Source organism: Fusarium flagelliforme (assembly GCF_020744385.1).
Source record: "Fusarium flagelliforme strain FIESC 12 MPI-CAGE-AA-0113 chromosome Unknown B0J16scaffold_1, whole genome shotgun sequence".
In the NCBI taxonomy this organism is placed as follows: Eukaryota; Fungi; Ascomycota; class Sordariomycetes; order Hypocreales; family Nectriaceae; genus Fusarium; species Fusarium flagelliforme.
Window position 1 is genome coordinate 3,090,428 of NW_025763503.1, and position 17,048 is coordinate 3,107,475.

General features: G+C 49.9%; 9 protein-coding genes across 9 annotated transcripts; 4 read left to right on the plus strand and 5 right to left on the minus strand.

Annotated features, from left to right (window-relative positions):
• Positions 1 to 273: 273 nt before the first annotated feature.
• Positions 274 to 3,571, plus strand: B0J16DRAFT_17317 (uncharacterized protein). The gene is made up of 4 exons (XM_046122446.1): positions 274 to 546; positions 617 to 953; positions 1,536 to 1,790; positions 2,041 to 3,571. Exons 2-4 carry the CDS (start codon positions 622 to 624, stop codon positions 3,497 to 3,499), a joined length of 2,046 nt encoding a protein of 681 aa, XP_045988965.1. The 5' UTR covers positions 274 to 546; positions 617 to 621; the 3' UTR covers positions 3,500 to 3,571.
• Positions 3,572 to 3,962: 391 nt separating this feature from the next.
• On the minus strand, positions 3,963 to 4,850 carry B0J16DRAFT_313656 (uncharacterized protein; the record flags this gene model as incomplete). The annotated part of the gene is made up of 1 exon (XM_046125141.1): positions 3,963 to 4,850. One exon carries the CDS (start codon positions 4,848 to 4,850, stop codon positions 3,963 to 3,965), a length of 888 nt encoding a protein of 295 aa, XP_045988966.1.
• Positions 4,851 to 5,525: 675 nt separating this feature from the next.
• On the minus strand, positions 5,526 to 6,487 carry B0J16DRAFT_391100 (uncharacterized protein; the record flags this gene model as incomplete). The annotated part of the gene is made up of 2 exons (XM_046131919.1): positions 5,526 to 6,405; positions 6,450 to 6,487. 2 exons carry the CDS (start codon positions 6,485 to 6,487, stop codon positions 5,526 to 5,528), a joined length of 918 nt encoding a protein of 305 aa, XP_045988967.1.
• Positions 6,488 to 8,226: 1,739 nt separating this feature from the next.
• On the plus strand, positions 8,227 to 9,532 carry B0J16DRAFT_359703 (uncharacterized protein; the record flags this gene model as incomplete). The annotated part of the gene is made up of 5 exons (XM_046129663.1): positions 8,227 to 8,391; positions 8,443 to 8,547; positions 8,599 to 8,975; positions 9,028 to 9,095; positions 9,150 to 9,532. The coding sequence occupies 5 exons, from the start codon at positions 8,227 to 8,229 to the stop codon at positions 9,530 to 9,532; spliced, it is 1,098 nt and encodes a 365-aa protein (XP_045988968.1).
• A 157-nt stretch (positions 9,533 to 9,689) lies between these two features.
• Positions 9,690 to 11,356, minus strand: B0J16DRAFT_366551 (uncharacterized protein). The gene has a single exon (XM_046130095.1). It carries the CDS (start codon positions 10,990 to 10,992, stop codon positions 9,754 to 9,756), a length of 1,239 nt encoding a protein of 412 aa, XP_045988969.1. The 5' UTR covers positions 10,993 to 11,356; the 3' UTR covers positions 9,690 to 9,753.
• A 169-nt stretch (positions 11,357 to 11,525) lies between these two features.
• Positions 11,526 to 13,257, plus strand: B0J16DRAFT_327947 (uncharacterized protein). Its single transcript, XM_046126175.1, has 2 exons — positions 11,526 to 11,927; positions 11,995 to 13,257. Exons 1-2 carry the CDS (start codon positions 11,814 to 11,816, stop codon positions 13,105 to 13,107), a joined length of 1,227 nt encoding a protein of 408 aa, XP_045988970.1. The 5' UTR covers positions 11,526 to 11,813; the 3' UTR covers positions 13,108 to 13,257.
• Positions 13,258 to 14,102, minus strand: B0J16DRAFT_408964 (mitochondrial ribosomal protein L37-domain-containing protein). The gene is made up of 2 exons (XM_046133063.1): positions 13,744 to 14,102; positions 13,258 to 13,681 (listed from the first exon to the last, which is right to left on the minus strand). The coding sequence occupies exons 1-2, from the start codon at positions 14,066 to 14,068 to the stop codon at positions 13,425 to 13,427; spliced, it is 582 nt and encodes a 193-aa protein (XP_045988971.1). The 5' UTR covers positions 14,069 to 14,102; the 3' UTR covers positions 13,258 to 13,424.
• A 102-nt stretch (positions 14,103 to 14,204) lies between these two features.
• B0J16DRAFT_327950 (uncharacterized protein) lies at positions 14,205 to 15,045 on the minus strand. Its single transcript, XM_046126176.1, has 2 exons — positions 14,693 to 15,045; positions 14,205 to 14,616 (listed from the first exon to the last, which is right to left on the minus strand). Exons 1-2 carry the CDS (start codon positions 14,916 to 14,918, stop codon positions 14,459 to 14,461), a joined length of 384 nt encoding a protein of 127 aa, XP_045988972.1. The 5' UTR covers positions 14,919 to 15,045; the 3' UTR covers positions 14,205 to 14,458.
• Positions 15,046 to 15,362: 317 nt separating this feature from the next.
• On the plus strand, positions 15,363 to 16,985 carry B0J16DRAFT_377788 (uncharacterized protein; the record flags this gene model as incomplete). Its single annotated transcript, XM_046130870.1, has 3 exons — positions 15,363 to 15,917; positions 15,973 to 16,574; positions 16,625 to 16,985. The coding sequence occupies 3 exons, from the start codon at positions 15,363 to 15,365 to the stop codon at positions 16,983 to 16,985; spliced, it is 1,518 nt and encodes a 505-aa protein (XP_045988973.1).
• Between the last annotated feature and the right edge of the window lie 63 nt (positions 16,986 to 17,048).

A 17,048-nucleotide genomic window follows, 5' to 3' on the forward strand; every position in this document is an offset into this window, starting at 1 on the left:
GGCGCTGGATGCAAGCATTGGGCCTGAAATTAACAGCAGTTCAGTGGACTCTGCTGGTCAATCGTCAGCCAACGGCAACCGTTGCGTAGGTTTTCATTAATGAATGAACCCCCAGTTCGACCTCTTCCCTGTCGACAAGGAATCATATCCCCGTTGGCTTTTTGTCCCTCTCTTTTCTCATATCTCGAGCCTGGTTCTCTTTTCCCTCCTTCTCTTCTTCTCTCCAGTTCACATTCCTTTGTTTGCTTCCTTGCTTGCTTTGTTTGCTTGTGCGTTCGCACTATTCGTTCCTTGCTCAACCTTCAACTTTTGGCTTGGAGCTGGGCTCGTGCCTTCAGTAAACGATTCCTTGATCTCCTTCTCTTATACTTATCCCTTCCAATAATCACACGGACCTTCGTTGCATTCATTCAGCCCCATTTTCTAGAAGGCCTCCGCCACGATCAGACCCCCGCTACTGTCAGCACTTATACTACTCAGCATCCCAATCCGAGCTCGAGCTGAAGCTGAGGGCATACGGATATTGAAGGACTACGCCTAAAATAAGTACAAAACACTGGACTCGTCAGACCACCAAACAGTCGCTGCCAACAGTGGCTGACAGTGCACGACAAAGCAAAAATGCCGGCCATGTGGGACAGCTTCAAAACTGGCACTGGCCCCAGTCTTCACCAACTGCCACCACAAGAATTGAAGAATCGACCATTTCTTCGACAGACACAAAGTTCATCTTCCAACGGATTGCCCCAGAGTCGATCTGCTACGAGCGCCCACAGCAATCGAACTGTGACTTCGAATAAATCACGCGACGACGTTTACGAGAGTCAAACTCACCTTCACGACGACTTCGAGAACCGACTTAACGGACTTGGCATTCAAAACGGTCCTTTCAGATACGAAATTCGCCGTGGAAAAACAGTTCGGACACCAGATATCTCAGGTCCTCCACGTCTGTAAGTGCTAGCTTGCTTTCATTCTATACTGTTTTTGCTTTTGTTATGCAATACGACAACTGGCTTGGTTCGATTTGGACACAAAAGACTACGGTTCCTCATCGTCAGCAATGCCAGGCAGACCCTTGGACTTTAGCCGACTAGGCGCAGCGATGTTACCTGCATCCACACACTTTGTGGGCATGTACCAATTGCAACAAAGGAACGAAGGCATTCAGCCTTCCTCCAAAAGTTGAGGATCGGCAATTACTGGAGTCGTTCGTCATGCACTACGTATGCTCGAGATCGACATTTCTGCAGCCAAGTGCATGATACCAAGCCAACTTGGGGTTTCAGTCTCACGAACCGAACCGTTTGATCCGACTGCGCAAGCAACCTCAAAAAGTGATGAGCTGATATGCACCTTTTCAGCCGGTCCCAAGTCATCTCACCAGCAATGCCTCACTTGGGGTGTGGCATAGTCGCTAATACCCTTTTGTGTATCCGTTTTCACGCTCTTTCCATTTCTTCACGGTCTTTCTCACAAGGCAACAACAACCCCATGTCTGCACCTGACTAACATGTTATCTCTTTCCTTTGTAGCTCCCCTGTCCTCGGATCTGATGATATCCGAGCAAAAGCTCCTCCTCGAAACCCGCGACGACTAGAAGGCGAGGACGACTCTCCCTGGCGTCCTGCCTCTTCCATCTACACAAACGACGACGGAGACCGAAGGAGCAGTCGTCACTTGCAATATTTAAAGCCATCTAACTCCAAGGCACCTGCTAAAGACATGTACGGTCGTGGTATTGAAATCTCGCCTCCAAGCTCTCCCGAGTTTGATGCTAGGCAACATGGGTGAGTCCAGAAATCCTTCTTACATCATTGCCTTTTCTTGAGCACGCTGGTTGCTGCATATCAATCTCATTTTGAGTACTGTCAGCTTTGACATTTGAGTTACGAGAACTCCTGGTTCGCAGCTTCAAAATCAAATACACAGTTCCTGTGTTTATTCTTGCTTACCACAATTACCACGCTCTATGCCTTCGTACAATATGAGAAGATTTCGATTCAGACTGCGGTCGCTAATACAATGCCTCTCCTGCAGACCAAACTCACAAGATGTCTCGCCAATTGATGACTCTCCCAACTTATCTCAGCTGGACCTTCTTGGAGAGCGCCGGTTGACACCTACTCAAGCACAAGCACAACTCCGTAGCCAGATACCTACTATGCGCCGTGAGAAGCCAACAAGCCCCAGCCTTCCTTCACCACTTCGAACCACCAGATCCTCCGATCAGCTTACGGAGGCCATCAAGCCCTGGGAAAACATCCAATCAACAGCCAACAGGACTCAACGACCATTCGGATCCACGACTGTTGTCACTGGTCCGCAGCACACCAGTTCGGGCAACCCTTCTCCGACACTTGGACAGCGAATCCGAAAGTTTGCCAGAGCGAAGCCAGAGCCTGTAGAGACTCGGCCACCATGGAACGGAGCAAGTGGACGTGCACCTATGGTTGATCCAGTTCGGGATGATCCTACCGTTGCACCCTTGAGCCTGCAGCGCAGGGTCAGTAAACGGGTTGGCCTTGGTGGAGGTCACAATCCTGAAACACCTAGTGGCAATGCTGGAACGGGTCGACGTCTCCTCACCTCACGGTCCGCACAGAAGCTCAACGAGAGTTATAAAACGCCATCGCCTGAACTTGTTTCGCACTCATATCCTAGCCCCCCAAACACTGGCTCCCCGCCGCCGTCTCAGCCAAACATGTCACATGCTGCGCCTTCCATGCTTGCGCCCAACATGATGCCTGATCAGCTCAAGGCCATAAAGAGAAAACCATCCCCCTCAACTTACAACCCTCACACTTCTTGGTCAAGTTCCGTCTACTCGGCGATGACCGAGAACACAATTCTTGGCGACAAACCACTGCTTAACTCGATCGAAACATCAAGACTATCCACACCAGAGGACCCTTGGGAACAGCCTCCATCTCGATTTAGCGTTACGACTTGCAACACTGCTGCTGCCAAGACACCAGTTGTGCCTGACGAAGAAGAGCGGCCAGATACACCGAAGCAAACCCCCTCAGTGATGGATCGTAGGAGACCAGTCCCAGGTGGAGATAACTTCAGAAGAGCCTCGAACGTACCAATCGTCATCTCAATGAACACGGCTTCGCGATCGAGTTTGCGCCCTGAGTCTATTATGTCCACGGACAAGGAACTGCCACCTGCACCACCAGAGGTCCAATCGGCACATGACCGTGTAGCGTACCTCAGTGCTCGACTTGACAGCCTAGCCCACAGACGTCACAACATCAACAAGAGCATCAAGCAGATGACAGAGTTGATGCCCACCGACAGGCTCTTGTCTAGCACCGAAGTTATGCGCAAGCGAGAGATTGAGAAGAAGAAGGTGGAAGCACTCAAGGAGGAGTTGGCAGAGATTCAAAGAGAGGAGCACGACCTGGGTCTGAAGCTCTACAGAGCTAACAAGCGTGCTGAAAGAGAGGCGGCCTTTGAGCCTTCTTCTCTTTGGGTCAGACGTGTGACATCCTAAGGATTTTCACTCGTCTATGGGTATATAGGTTAAGGGATTGAGAGATATGATCTCTGGTGGTTAAGATTAAGCAAGGCGTTGATGAGACATGCATAGCAGATGGAGTTAGGTTCTTTTGTTTTTACTCATTTCTTATTTTTCTTCTCATAAGCCCAAGTCACTGGTTGCAGACTGGCTATTATACGAAAAACATGTTCTTCTATGGTGTTCGAGTATATTGCATACAACAAAGATAAATAGATGGTTGTCTGATGACAATGCACAAACTTCACTTATGTTCTCTCTTTTGTTCCACTGGGATGTTTGAACGGGGGTATCTACTGTACAATGTTTCTTCTGTACGATTAATAGGTAATAGTAAAAGCAGATGTCCATCTCCTGAAAGTCTGTCTGGATATATCCGTCATTTTGCAAATCGCTTTCCTGTCTAGTAACCATTACAATTCAAAACGCCATCCCCTTCTTACCATAGAGATCTTCTAAGAACCGAACCTGGGGGTCTCGGCCCGTTACATCGCCCTTCCCAGCATCTCTGGCAGTAGTCGCCTTCTCCGCCATCTTCTAGAGCAGTAACGCAAGCACATTCCTCGATAAGATAGTGTCGACAGAACAAGTAGACGCCAGTGCGTGGTGGCTGAGGGGGAATCTCATCCTTGTTCGATTCTGATGTCAAGAGGTTGCGTACACCACCGAGGATTTGCTCCGAGAAAGATCGTTTGTTAGGCTCGGACGTGGAAGTCTGTCGTTGCAAAACATCGTTATCTTGGGTCTGCTCTGGTGAGGGCTCATTTGACTCGTGAAGACGTGGGAATGAGACCAGATCGCTCGAGTTGGCGTCTACTGCCGGAGGGCCAATGTAGTTCCCTGCTTCATCGTAGTGATCTGACGGATATGTCTGGCGAAGATTTCGTCCGCCATGGGAAGCAGAGTACGTCCTGCGGTTTTGATAGCCTGTTGCATAGCGACCTGGCTGGCTGAAGTTTCCAGAATAGGAGTTCCGCTGATGCTGGTAGGGAGAACTTCTAGGTTCACTTCCAGGTCGTCTCGCAGACCCGTCGGCATGAGTATACTGCCCGGCTTGACTAGAAGAGATAGCCCTGGGTTGTGTAGAGCCGTTTCGATGAGTGTAGTACGTCCCGTGAGGACTAGGTCCTTCGAGTTCATAGTCGCTGAAATCGCAAGAACCTTCTTCCTTGAACTCATCCGATTCTGCGGCTGGAATATCATCTGGGAAGACTGAACCTGAACCCTGAGTGTACCTGATGCCATCAATAGAAGATGCATATCTTCGAGTACCGACGTCTGTCGCATCGCGAACCTGCGCGTCACTGACTGTGCGTCTGTGAGCCATAGTGTCGACCTAGATCTCTCTATTAGTTCTTATGATCTGGGCAAAGGGATACTTACCTTTTCTTCGTCTTTTAGAAAGAGTGTGTTGTTTCTCGCTCCGTCGTGCAAATGTCTTTCGGTAGTTGTTGACCAAAAGCTAAGTGATTGATCACGAGAAGCTATCTTGTCGTACAGGTTACGTTACCACTGATGTAGAATGTTTTGATTCAACAAGAGAGCTTCAGAGTCGGAGTACTTGTGTGTTGTTTTTATTAGCGAAGGAAGGGAAGAGTATCAGTCTGACCTGAAGTACTGAGTATTTATATTCGTATCGGCCGGATGATAGTCTCTCGTGTATGGTGGTATAATGGCATTGTTTCGCTGAACATGGGACTGTGTCTGAATGGATGTTCTTGTGCTCAAGTGAACAGGGGAACCACGAGAACAAGCGCTCGCTCCGTTCGGAACAGTAAATAAAGGAAAGGAAAACAAGGTCGGAAGGACATGTCCGGATGTAATAGTCTCTTAGCGACAGTGGTTCGCTGGGGGTTATTCAGGTCGTTCAGTCACTGAATGAAAGGCAGGGCAAAGCAAACTTGGGAGGTTGTGCTACGAGACATTTGTTTATTTTTCGTCTAGGATTCTGTCATACAGAACACCAGCTGTGAATCAGAGAGTTTCTTCTTTTCTTTGTTCCTCAATTGCGCGAGAGTCCGATTCTGTACGTGTATGTAGTCACAGTCCTCCCCTTGACCGAAGAGATAACAGGCTCCCGGTCCAATCTGACCGAATGCATGTTGAACATCTCGACGTTGGTCTTGCTTTCTGCTCCAGGATTAAAACTCTGGCTTTCGACGAAGCGGAAGTTGATGGAGATCTTGAACGGGTGGTTTGGCTGTCCGATGATGACGCGCGTGGAATCATGCCAGTTCACATCTTCCAGCTCTTGACCCTCGACGATGTTTTCAAGGTCTCGAAAGATGAGTCGTCGATTCGCCCGGCCAGAGATGTCAAACTTGAACTTGATGCAGGTTGCGGTTCCGTAGGCGACTCTGACGCTCCAGTTTGTCTCTTTGAATTTGTTGAGACTTCCATAGATACCTTTATCGGAATACCAGAAACGTTGAGTACCGCCGGGGCCGACACGGAGATTTACGGTTGTACTCCCGGTTTGAGCAGTGTTTGGCTCGGGAATACCTGATCCGACGACAGCATGATAGTGATTGACAGGTTGCTCGGCAGGCAGGTGATGAGGAAAGAAGATGTTCTGCATCCCGTCCTCATCCGTCCAGTGAGGGAGGTTCGTCATTTTGACCATGGACTTGTCTGGTGCATCGACATGGTTGAAGAGATAGACCGAGTACTCTGTAATTGGAATGTCCTTGATGAGGGTCTCGACGAGGATACATGGCGTGCCGGCGTAGAGTTTCAAGTGATCCTCAAAGTCGTACTCGCGCATGGGCTCTTGAACATCTTTTACGGGACCCCGATTGTAGCCTGTGAAGGTGTGTATATGACGAGCTGGTGCGGACTTTGGGTCTGATGGTTGGGAGAGGAGTTCGCCCGTCTCGATGGCGCTGGCGATGGTTAGTGATGATCAATATGGCGGTTGAGAACTTACACTCGGGTCCAGACAGGAATACGAAGGTTCGCCGCCATGGTAATGGATAGGAATGATCAGAGACAATGTTTCATGAAGTCTCAAGAGTTCATGTGCTAAGCTCCATTGTTTATAGGTTCATACGAAAATAGGAAGTTTATAGCAGACTGACAGCTGGCAAGCACTGCGCTTCAATGATACCTAGATGCGATGACAACAGCCAGGTACTTGGGTACTTGATGTTCGCATGTTTGATCGTTCAAATGTTTGTATACATTCCATTGCAGTAAATCATCTCGTTTCTACCCGTAAAGTAGAATCTCCTATACAAACAGAAAATTCAAGTTGTTTACTGACGAGGCGGAAGCCATAGCCAAACAACCTACCCTAGCCTGCCTCGGCATCCCAAGAACAAAAGAAATATTGTGACGATTAGCTGTTTACAGTCGATCATTCTATCTATCGGTAACATCTAGTTCCGTGTTTGACATATCTGACAACTACTCCTCTTTCTATCCTCTTCTCCTCTTGAAAAAAGTATGTATTACTATATTATTCTGTAGATCTATAAACAAATCGGCGGCTCCGGATGGAATTGCGGGACCCCCAGCGGGGAAGAAAGAGGGGAGGGTATCATCGAGTTTCTCAAAAGAGCAACTTCAGCGAAATATATGGATGATGGTTACTCACTCACTCTACACCTTAAACGACAGCAACTTGGCTTGGTTTCAAGAGACTATTATTCCTGTAACTTGAATTTCCTAGATATCTGTTTCATGAATGTTCTTCCGTCACAGATATTAGGCATTTGGAGTAAAGTTAGCGAATATATACTAGGTACTATAGAAGATGCATATCGTGATCTTGACTTTGACGACAACCAAATGAATTATGACGAGTAGATCACCAACACAACGCAACTTCAGAAACTGAATCATGACAAGAACCGAAAACCTGGAAACCTGTCAAAAGAGAGTCCGGACCTTATTTTCTTGTTGATCCGATTTCGATCGATCTCGCTACCCAAGTTGCTCTGCTGTCGCTTTGTATTTGCTTTTTATTCCCGAACCCTGGTCATCAGCTGTAACAGCGATGTCTCACTTGGAGGATCCGCAAGACACGATTGGCCGAGTTTAATGGATACTGCAGTTCCTGCATACGTTGGTGTAAATGAAAAGACAGCTAAGAGCCTACGCATGAAAAGATTGAGTGAGCGGCAGAGAAAAAAGAAAGGCTCAATTGATACCATAGTAACGAGCCTCGGCTTATTCAAATGCCGGCAGTGGAACTCTATTCGTCTAGAGGAAAAATGATTTGCAGTATCCTGGTCACGATCTCATGGTGACAGTTCTCTGGGACTCAATATGTTGCCCGTGGCTTACCTGGATGCATAGTAAATATCTATCAGCTTGCAACTCTGCAACAAAACAAATAATACCCACGGGCATACCGATAGTATATAATATTTCATCACAGCGCTCAGCTGAGCCCAAGTCTCCAGTTCAGCCACTGTAAACTGGGTAATTACTTCTTAATCTATCGTACACCGTACAAAACCCCCCCTGCACAAAAAGCAAAGAGATGGAATACCTCATAGAATTTCGTCCCAACCAGCCTTGCTTCCCTGTAGACCCTCTCTGTCAGAAGAAAATCCCAAAAGAGAAAAAGTAACGAAAGGTAAAGAATAAGGCTCCTTACTTCTGGTCATCAAGTTATATATTCTACGTGATGTATTCATCTTTTCCGTTCCTCAAACTCGGGTGTCACATATCATTATAATACCTAATACTTCTTCACAATGACTTTGGACTTTAACACAACTGACAGCAAGGCCTTGCAGGTTTTTGCTACAAGTGTATTTTTCTTTATTGTTACGCCTCTTTTTATAGCCTTTCGATTCTGGAGTCGTGTGACGAGGAGATCCGGGCTGGGCTGGGATGACATGACTGTTATAATATCTTTTGTAAGTCTCTCACTCGCCTGTTTCAAGGAAACTATACTAATCATTAATCAGTCATGTGCTGTTGCTGTACAAACACTATTAATGGTCGCTTGTAATTATGGATTCGGTCAACATATTGAAAGGTTGACAACAACAAATAAGATGACAGCTCTCAAGGTAAGAAACTCAATCCCAAACATGTATCAAACACAGCACTAACAATACCAGCTATTCTATATCGCCCAGATCTTCTACAAGCTCACAATGAACTTGGCCAAGATCTCAATGCTTCTATTCTACCTCCGCATCTTCGTCCATAGATGGTTCCGCAGATGCTGCTTCACCCTCATTGGCCTTGTTGCCTGCTACACCATAGCAGCAGTCACTCTATCAATCTTGCAATGTAACCCCATCATCGGTGCCTGGGACAAGTCGATGAACCCTACTTGCATCGATTTGGAAAAGTTCTGGCTCGCCAATGCCGGTTACTCTATTGGCACAGATGTCTTGATATTGCTGCTGCCTATGCATCCTATCTGCACTAGCAAATTGTCTTGTGCTCAAAAGCGAGGCCTCATTATGCTTCTCACTTTGGGAGGTGGTCTGTAAGTAACACTCGAATCTCGACATAGAAACAGTCAACTAATACTTGTTTAGTGTTATTGCAACATCTATCGTGCGCATGACAACCCTCCCATTCACAGCCAAAACTCCCGATACAACTTGTAAGTTACTCATCTATACCACACATACAATATCAATACTAACACTACTATTAGACAATATAAGTTCCACCATGTGGTCTCTCATCGAGCAAAACCTAGCCATCATCTGCACATGCCTCCCAATGTGCCGCATCCCCATGCCCAAACGCTTCCCTCTTTGGGTTTCCGAATCAGAATTATCACAACCCGAAGTCTCCCAACCAGCAGACCCTACCAAGCGTCAAACACGACGCTGGAGTCCTTATACTGGACCCAGAAACGTACAAGGAGTCACGCGAAGCATCGTAATGAGCAACGATGATAAGAGTGACGAAGTTACACTGGACTCATCGGAGAGAACATTTACCATGTCCTCACTTTCCAGTGATGTTGGTGCGATAAGGAAGATTGTTGAGTATCAAGTTACGTTTGAGACGACACCCGAGAACAATGTCTAATTACTTGCACGACTCGGTGCTTACTGGCCAGGAGTCAGTTCATGCATACTGCTAGACGCAGCACTATCTTCTTTGTCTATTGTTTTACATCTTACGAGCGGGATTTATTTGGACTTAGCGAAGCGAAACGTGTACTATAGATGATGAGAAGGCACTTGGACATGGAAAACTTTCTTTTGTACAGATATGATATACACTTAGATAGAGCAGGGACACAGAGACTAGCTCATGCCCTCCATAAATTCAACACGATCAAGAATCATCTGACGGTAGCCCATGTACTCCTTGAGTCCCTCCCACTCAGGTCCAGATTCCTCTCCGTGCCTCCAAGGCTCCTTGAATCCCCAGGCACACGCAATCTTATCCATCGCAGCTCGCTCCTCCTCTCTCAACCATCGGGTTCGCAGAGGAGTACCAGGCGCCCAAGTCACACGCTTCATCTGATCCTTGTTACTCAGCTTGGCAATCATGCCCATCGATCCCACGACCAGGAAGTATCCGGAAATGCCGGCGATACCAATACCTGTCGCTGTTGACACATCCATTGTGTTCTGCCAGTAGGCGGCATATGCGGATGCGAGACCAAAGATGCCAAAGGGAAGGGTACTGAGGGCGAGGGCGGGAGTGGTAGCATTCTTGATGAGCTTCTGACGTTTGAAGGCGGGGAGACTGATTGAAGCCTCGACAATACCAAGCGCTGCGTCGAGGTGCTTGGCATCAATGGCAGTCTGCAAAGCCATATCCGCAACATCCTTCTCAATTGCCTTGACGGCAGCGTTGGGATTTGATCCCACATACTGGACTACACCATTCTTGACAACGGGCTTCTTCTTGGTGGCAAACATCTCGAATACAGCGGGGAGTGATTCAGGTCGACCAAGTGAGGATTGAATAGCGACGTAAAGCTCGAGGAAAGCGGGTGTGATCTCGACATTGGGCTGCGAGATAATTGAGTACGCCGAGTATGAAATCTTCTTGACACTTTCGGTAAGGCTCGCTTCCATGGCATTCGGTCTTTGTCCAGTTCGCTCCGCTCCCAATTCCATAAGCTTAGACGTTGATGCTCTTGATTTGACCTCAGCTCTGTGAATCTGGGGTTGAAGAGCCTGAGCAGCCTTGAGGCATGTTTCGAGAGCCGCAGTCGTCAATTGCTTCGCCGGGATACCATCCGTCGCAAGGAACTTCTTCTTTGTGCTTTCCACGATGTTGGCCAATTGTGTCGGGTCGGTCAATTGCCTAGGAACTTTCTCGGCATCGGCAGCCTGGATGTTGAGGTCTGGGTATGTCGAAGAGGTCGCAGCCCATCGTGCACTCGTTCCTATAATTGTCGACTTTCGGCCATGGCGGATAGTGGCTAGAAGGGCTCCGCTGATGAAGGCCTGGTTGGCAATTGTCGGCGCTGGTGTGAAAGCGCATCGAAGGCAGACATTACCGATTTGTCGAGGAGCTATTCGAGACATTGTGTATATTTCGGGCTGGCGATTCCGATACCCGTGAGTCTCTAACCGTAGTCCTTGATATTTCCCTGGTTGCCGGCGTCGTTCCCTCGAGCAAAACTTCTCCCCGTCTCGGTCGTCGTTGATGCTATTCAGAACCTAGCCGACTTTGAATTTCGCAACTCATGATACGCGAGCGGGAAGGCCCCACATGTCAGTGAGTGACAAACGTTGATAGGCTGCCCAATAAGAGTCGACAAGAACAGCTTAACTGACTTGATAAGTATATGCCATGATTCTTCAACTGCACGTGTTGGCCATTGAGTCAATTAAAGACTCAAGGAGTATCCATGAAAACTAAAAATTCCTCATAAAACGGTCATGCGTTACCAGCACGGATCCTCATAGAATCAAGTTGGAGTGACTCTTTAAGCTGTATCTTCAAGGAACTTGGGCACTAGAACAAAGCGGGGCGCAGCCCAGCGGTCCACTGTACTGGAAGTAGCGGTGCTGCCTTCCACCTTCTGTCCGCAGCGTAAGCGTTCCATTGGCCATGACGAAACATGATGTGGCTCCTACCTCTTGGGTATTCCAACTGATTCAGCATTCCCATGGTTCAACTTCAACCTCTTTATATCTGATCGTTTAACCGAGTCTTGCTCATCACTGTCGCCTCGCCTGGCTGCGTTGTGCTGTAAGACTCTCGTATATATCACCCAGGGTCTGGACCCTCCACTGTTTTAGTCCGAAGACCCCGAACCGTCTAGCTCTCATCCATCCTACCGACGACATCTGAATTAGCGACACCACGCCCGAGGCTCTCAGAGTCACAAACCACCTTCGCGATGCCTCCTCCACCTCCTCCACCCCCTCCGCCGCCGCCTGGTGGTATGGGTGGTCCTCCTCCCCCTCCTCCACCACCTCCAGGAGGTCTTCCCGGGCGACCAGCACCTGGTAGAGTATGTCTATCCATGGCCAACATTTGCGCCCGTCGCGGGAGATAAAGATACTAACAGCTTAACCTAGGGCGCTCTCCTCTCAGATATTCATAAAGGCAAAGCTCTCAAGAAAGCTGTCACCAATGATCGTTCGGCGCCGCAAGTTAGCAAAGGGTCCGAATCCTCAGCCGCCCCTGCTGTTGGCGGCGCACCTCCTGTCCCGAAGATCGGTGGTGCTCCTCCTGTTCCTGGGCTGGCACCATCAGTCCCTGGAAATCGAGCAAGAAGCAACAGCGACCAAGGAACAGCAACTGCCGATCCCGCGCCGCAATTGGGTGGACTTTTCGCGGGTGGAATGCCCAAGCTGAAGAAGCGAGGTGGAGGTGTAGATACAGGCGCCAACGCCGAATCTTCATATCGATCCGATTCTGAAGCTACCTCCGCGCCCAAGCCTCCATTCGCGCCACCGAGGCCTCCCTCAGCTGCTGCGCCATCGATTCCCGGACGAGGACCACCAGTGCCGCCCCCAGGAGGACCTGCAGGCTTGAGGAAGACGACGCCGTTAGGGGGCAAACCTCCCCCTCCCCCTATAGGGAAGAAGCCTCCTCCGCTGCCAACATCGCGGAAGCCCTCATCTATGTCACTACCACCATCCGCGTCCTCTCCGAATTTGGTGCCCTCGGCCCCTCCTCCCCCTCCGCCCTCAAGTAACGCACCAGCCGCTCCTCCACCACCACCTCCTTCTGCGGCTCCACCACCTCCTAGTCAATCCCCAGGATCTCGAGGCTCGGTACCTCCTCCGCCGCCGCCTCCTCCTCCCGGAGCGACACCATCTCTTGCTGCGCAGGCTACTCTTCGTGCTGCTGGACAAGCATCGCCAAGTGGTGCACCTCCACCCCCTCCATCAAGCGCTCCTTCGCCTCCGCCACCAACAACACGCTCTCGAGGTTCCTCCCTTCGACATTCCATGTTAGACCCCAGTATGTTTACTTTGACAGCCAACGGGGGTAAATCCCCTAGTCCAAACCACTCGCCTTCGCAAACACCTGGTCACAGTGGCGAACAAATTGTGATCAATGACCCCAGATGGCAGTGGAAAGATGAAGGTCTATTCCCGAAACCCAGGGATTTTGTGGGAGGAACAAGAAAGTATCGGGCAGGAAGAGGAAGTAGTGTTCCTTTGGATCTGAGTGCTCTGTGAAAATGGAAGACTTTCAAAAATGAATTTTGCGCCTCTGAACAGTTTGTCGACCAAGCTGTGCCTTTCATGATTAAATGAGTAGCATGGCAGTTTTGAAAAGATTGGATATGCTAGATCACATTCAACCAAATATAAATATTATATCGTTAAATCATATCATATCAAAACATGAAATGAGCCGGATGGAAGTGAAGAGGTCTGGTTATGATCATGTCGAATACGTGGTTTCGTTGGTATTCAATACCGTGTTTGGAACATATAGTACAGAGTTACATACCCCTCCAAATAGTGTACATTTTGTAAATAGCCATTCAAGCTTACATAGACTTGAGGTAGTTAGTCTCCTTAATCTTGGCCTTTCTCTCCTTGCGCATCGCCCTCTTAAGTTCTTCTCGTTTCTGTGCGGCCTCAACGTTGTGATCGACACCCTTGTTCTCCTCTCCGAGGATGTTGATAGACTGGTGCTGGATGGGGACCTTGGGAGCTAGGGCTTCAAGGTTGCCTTCGGCCAATAGCTTGGCTTCGTGAGCCTTCTGTCGCTTCGCTGCCAGCTTTCTTTGCTTCTTAGATTTTGCTACAGATTGTTAGTAAGGTCTGTCCAGAAGAAGTACCTGTATCAGGTATTCTATAACGTACAGAACTCGTCTCCGGCCTCGGCGTCCGCCGCATCAGCGTCCCTCTTCAACACATCCAAGCAATTCCATAGCCACTCAGGGTACTCGTCGTCGTGCTTCGCAACAGGGTCCTGTCCAGCCTTGGTATAGTTCAATCCGGTAAGGACGGTTCCGGCTACACATTGTGATCGTGGGACGGGAGTATCCTTAAGAGCCTCGCCAGGTGCTGTAACTGGGGTCGAAAGCTTGGGCTCGGCGTATCGGAAAGGTGTCGTTGACGAGAATTGACGCAGAATAGGCTGTGAGCGCCTCAGGGCGCTGGCGCGCAGGCAACGAGTGCAGAACATGATAATTGTCGGTGGTGGATGTCGGGAGTCGAAGTGTGACGAGGCTCGAGTTTCTGGAGAAATTTTGGAGGTGCATGATGTGGAGAGCCAATGGGAAGTCAGACAACCTCTAATTGTCAGCCTCGCGCCAAAAGCCCGCGCAAGCTCGAACGACTTATAAGGATGGATTTTTTATGCAGAGATTGGGTAGCTTCTTTATGGGTTCTTTTTCATTTCATTCCTTCCTGATATATACACAGTCATACAAGGCCAAGGTGGTCATTAGTACACCTTTTATAGCGAGCCGAGCTGGTCACAATCATGTTGTGATATCAAGGCTAAAAGTCCCTCCTGTTTAGATAACCAAATCCCGCTCACTTCCATCCCAAGTCATGACTAAAAACATTTCTTTTACGAAGAGAATCGGTCATGGTTCATCTTGGCGATCTTGTCGCTTGTGTGTACCTTGGCAGCCCGGTCAAGGTCTTGCTCCTTCTGATCAACGTAGTTTTGTTGCAAGAACTTGGTGCCCTTGATCTTGTTTGTCTTAAGCAATTGGAGGTATCGCTCTATTGCGATTGTCAGTTTATGATCCAGGGCAAGGTTTCGGCAGCTCGGTAGAGCTCGATATGCGACCAAACTAACCTCGGAGGTGGCCGCAGTTCTCAAGGTGGTTGACACCCTCACGGACGTAGCACTTGTTCAGCTCCTCGCCAACAAGTCGGGTCATCATAGCGCCAACCCATTGTTCCCGGATGAGGGAATCCTCGGCAGCCTTGAAGGCCTTGGTATCATCATAGTCGACGCCGTTGAAGGTGGGAGCGACGGTAGGCTTCTGGGCCTTGAACTGCTCGGACTCGGGGGTAGGCATTGTGGATTGAATTGAGCTTCGTCGACTTGAAAGATTGGATGTTAGACTGGAGCGTGGGACGGCGCGCAAGGCTGACAATGGGACTCAATCGATATCGGCGTCTTGGTACGTCCGAGTAGCTTGAAGCTCAACCTAAGTGAATTGTATGTCCAATGACATACGACCTGATTTCTAAGGCAAGCACAGACCCGCTCCCGCCACGACCACCTTCCCTGTCAGTCGCAAACTTTTCACCGCCTTCAACGCCCCACCATTTTGCCGGCGCAAAAAAAAAAAAAACTCTGTCGCGCATACCAGAGCCAGCCTCGAGCTTAAAACCCAAGGCTGGTCGCAATCGAATTCTTTTTTCTGCATCCGTCCTCTTCCCATCTTTCTTCCTGTCTATTCATCCCGCTTAGACCACACCTCTTTCTTACTCCCTTTCTACCTTAATACATAATCACAATGGCCAAGTCCACAACAAAGGAGAGCAAGAAGGCCGCCAAGGTCGCTGAGCCTCTCAGCACCGTCAAGGCCGGAGGCGTCACCAAGGCTTCCAAGTCCTCCAAGTCCAAGTCCAAGGAGCTTGCTAAGGCTGCTGCCAAGAAGGTCACCAAGGAGAAGGACTCCAAGAAGTCCAAGAAGAGCAAGAAGGAGGAGTCCTCTTCCGAGTCCGACTCTGACTCCGAGTCTGAGGCTTCCGCTTCTGACTCTGACTCCGACTCTTCTTCATCTGAGGAGGAGAAGCCCGCCCCCAAGAAGGCTTCCAAGGCCAAGGCCGCCCCCGCCAAGAAGGAGGAGTCCTCTGACTCTGACTCTGACTCCGAGTCTGACTCCAAGTCTGACTCTTCCGACTCCGACAGCGAGTCCGAGGAGGAGAAGCCCAAGGCTAAGGCCGCCAAGGTCAACGGCGCTGCTAAGGCTGCTGCTCCCGCCAAGAAGGAGGAGTCTTCCGACTCTGACTCCGACTCTGACGATGAGAGCGAGGATGAGAAGCCTGCCGCTAAGGCTGCTGAGAAGGTTCGTTGCACCACGTTTACTTGACTATATCACCTTTTACTAACAATACAAATAGAAGTCTGACTCCGACTCCGATGACTCTGACGACTCCGACAACGACTCTGACTCCGACAGCTCCGACTCCGATGAGGAGGCTGGTGCCAAGGTTGAGAAGACTGAGGAGGCTCCCTCCAAGAAGCGCAAGGCTGAGGATGATGGTGAGGCCGAGGCCAAGAAGCCCAAGGGTGATGAGCCCACTACCCTCTTCGCCGGCAGCCTTCCCTGGTCCGTCGATGACAACGCCCTCTATGAGATCTTCAAGCACATCGATGGTCTTGCCAACGCCCGTGTCATGACTGAGAAGGGTACTGGCCGCAGCCGTGGCTTCGGTTACGTTGACTTCAACGATGGCGCCTCTTGCACCAAGGCTTACGAGACCATGAACGGTCACGAGATTGAGGGTCGTGCCATGAACCTCGACTACGCCAACGCTCGTCCTGCTGAGGCCAACCCTGCCGCCCGCGCTGCCGACCGTGCTCAGCGTCACGGTGATACCGTCAGCCCCGAGAGCGACACTCTCTTCGTCGGTAACCTTCCTTTCGACGTTGACCAGGACTCCGTCCGTGCTTTCTTCGAGGAGATCGCTCCTGTTGCCAGCGTTCGCCTTCCTACCGACCCGTAAGTTACCTTCCGTTTCTTTATACGTACACTTTACTGACCCCCAACAGTGACAGCGGCAACCTCAAGGGTTTCGGTTACGTCAGCTTCAGCTCCGTCGAGGAGGCCAAGCAGGCCTTTGAGGGCAAGAACGGTGCCTCTATCGGCAACGGTCGCATGTCCCGTGCTGTCCGTCTCGACTATGCTGGCAGCAAGCCTCAAAACGGCGGCGGCGGCGGCTTCGGTGGCGGTCGCGGTGGTGGTCGTGGCGGCGGCCGTGGTGGTTTCGGTGGCCGTGGTGGTGGTGGTCGCGGAGGTGGTGGCTTCGGTGGACGTGGTGGTGGCCGCGGCGGTGGTCGTGGTGGTAGCTTCGGCACTGGTGCTAACCGCACTCCTACCACCTTCTCTGGCACGAAGGTTTCCTTCGACTAAACGTGGGTTGCTGCACAACGGTTGCAGACCGAGGGCTTCTGGCGGGTTTACCAATAAGTGGGC

Excerpts from the sequence above, each read along its gene's own strand:
- B0J16DRAFT_366551 (XM_046130095.1), bottom strand. The coding sequence starts at position 10,992 with ATGTCTCGAATAGCTCCTCGACAAATCGGTAATGTCTGCCTTCGATGC.
- B0J16DRAFT_327947 (XM_046126175.1), top strand. The coding sequence starts at position 11,814 with ATGCCTCCTCCACCTCCTCCACCCCCTCCGCCGCCGCCTGGTGGTATG. Across the intron at positions 11,928-11,994 it reads GGCGACCAGCACCTGGTAGA|GGCGCTCTCCTCTCAGATAT; the intron begins GTATGTCTATCC and ends AGCTTAACCTAG.
- B0J16DRAFT_408964 (XM_046133063.1), bottom strand. The coding sequence starts at position 14,068 with ATGTTCTGCACTCGTTGCCTGCGCGCCAGCGCCCTGAGGCGCTCACAG. Across the intron at positions 13,682-13,743 it reads CGAGGCCGGAGACGAGTTCT|CAAAATCTAAGAAGCAAAGA; the intron begins GTACGTTATAGA and ends AACAATCTGTAG.
- B0J16DRAFT_327950 (XM_046126176.1), bottom strand. The coding sequence starts at position 14,918 with ATGCCTACCCCCGAGTCCGAGCAGTTCAAGGCCCAGAAGCCTACCGTC. Across the intron at positions 14,617-14,692 it reads GAACTGCGGCCACCTCCGAG|AGCGATACCTCCAATTGCTT; the intron begins GTTAGTTTGGTC and ends CAATCGCAATAG.
- B0J16DRAFT_17317 (XM_046122446.1), top strand. The coding sequence starts at position 622 with ATGCCGGCCATGTGGGACAGCTTCAAAACTGGCACTGGCCCCAGTCTT. Across the intron at positions 954-1,535 it reads ATCTCAGGTCCTCCACGTCT|CTCCCCTGTCCTCGGATCTG; the intron begins GTAAGTGCTAGC and ends TTTCCTTTGTAG. Across the intron at positions 1,791-2,040 it reads TTTGATGCTAGGCAACATGG|ACCAAACTCACAAGATGTCT; the intron begins GTGAGTCCAGAA and ends CCTCTCCTGCAG.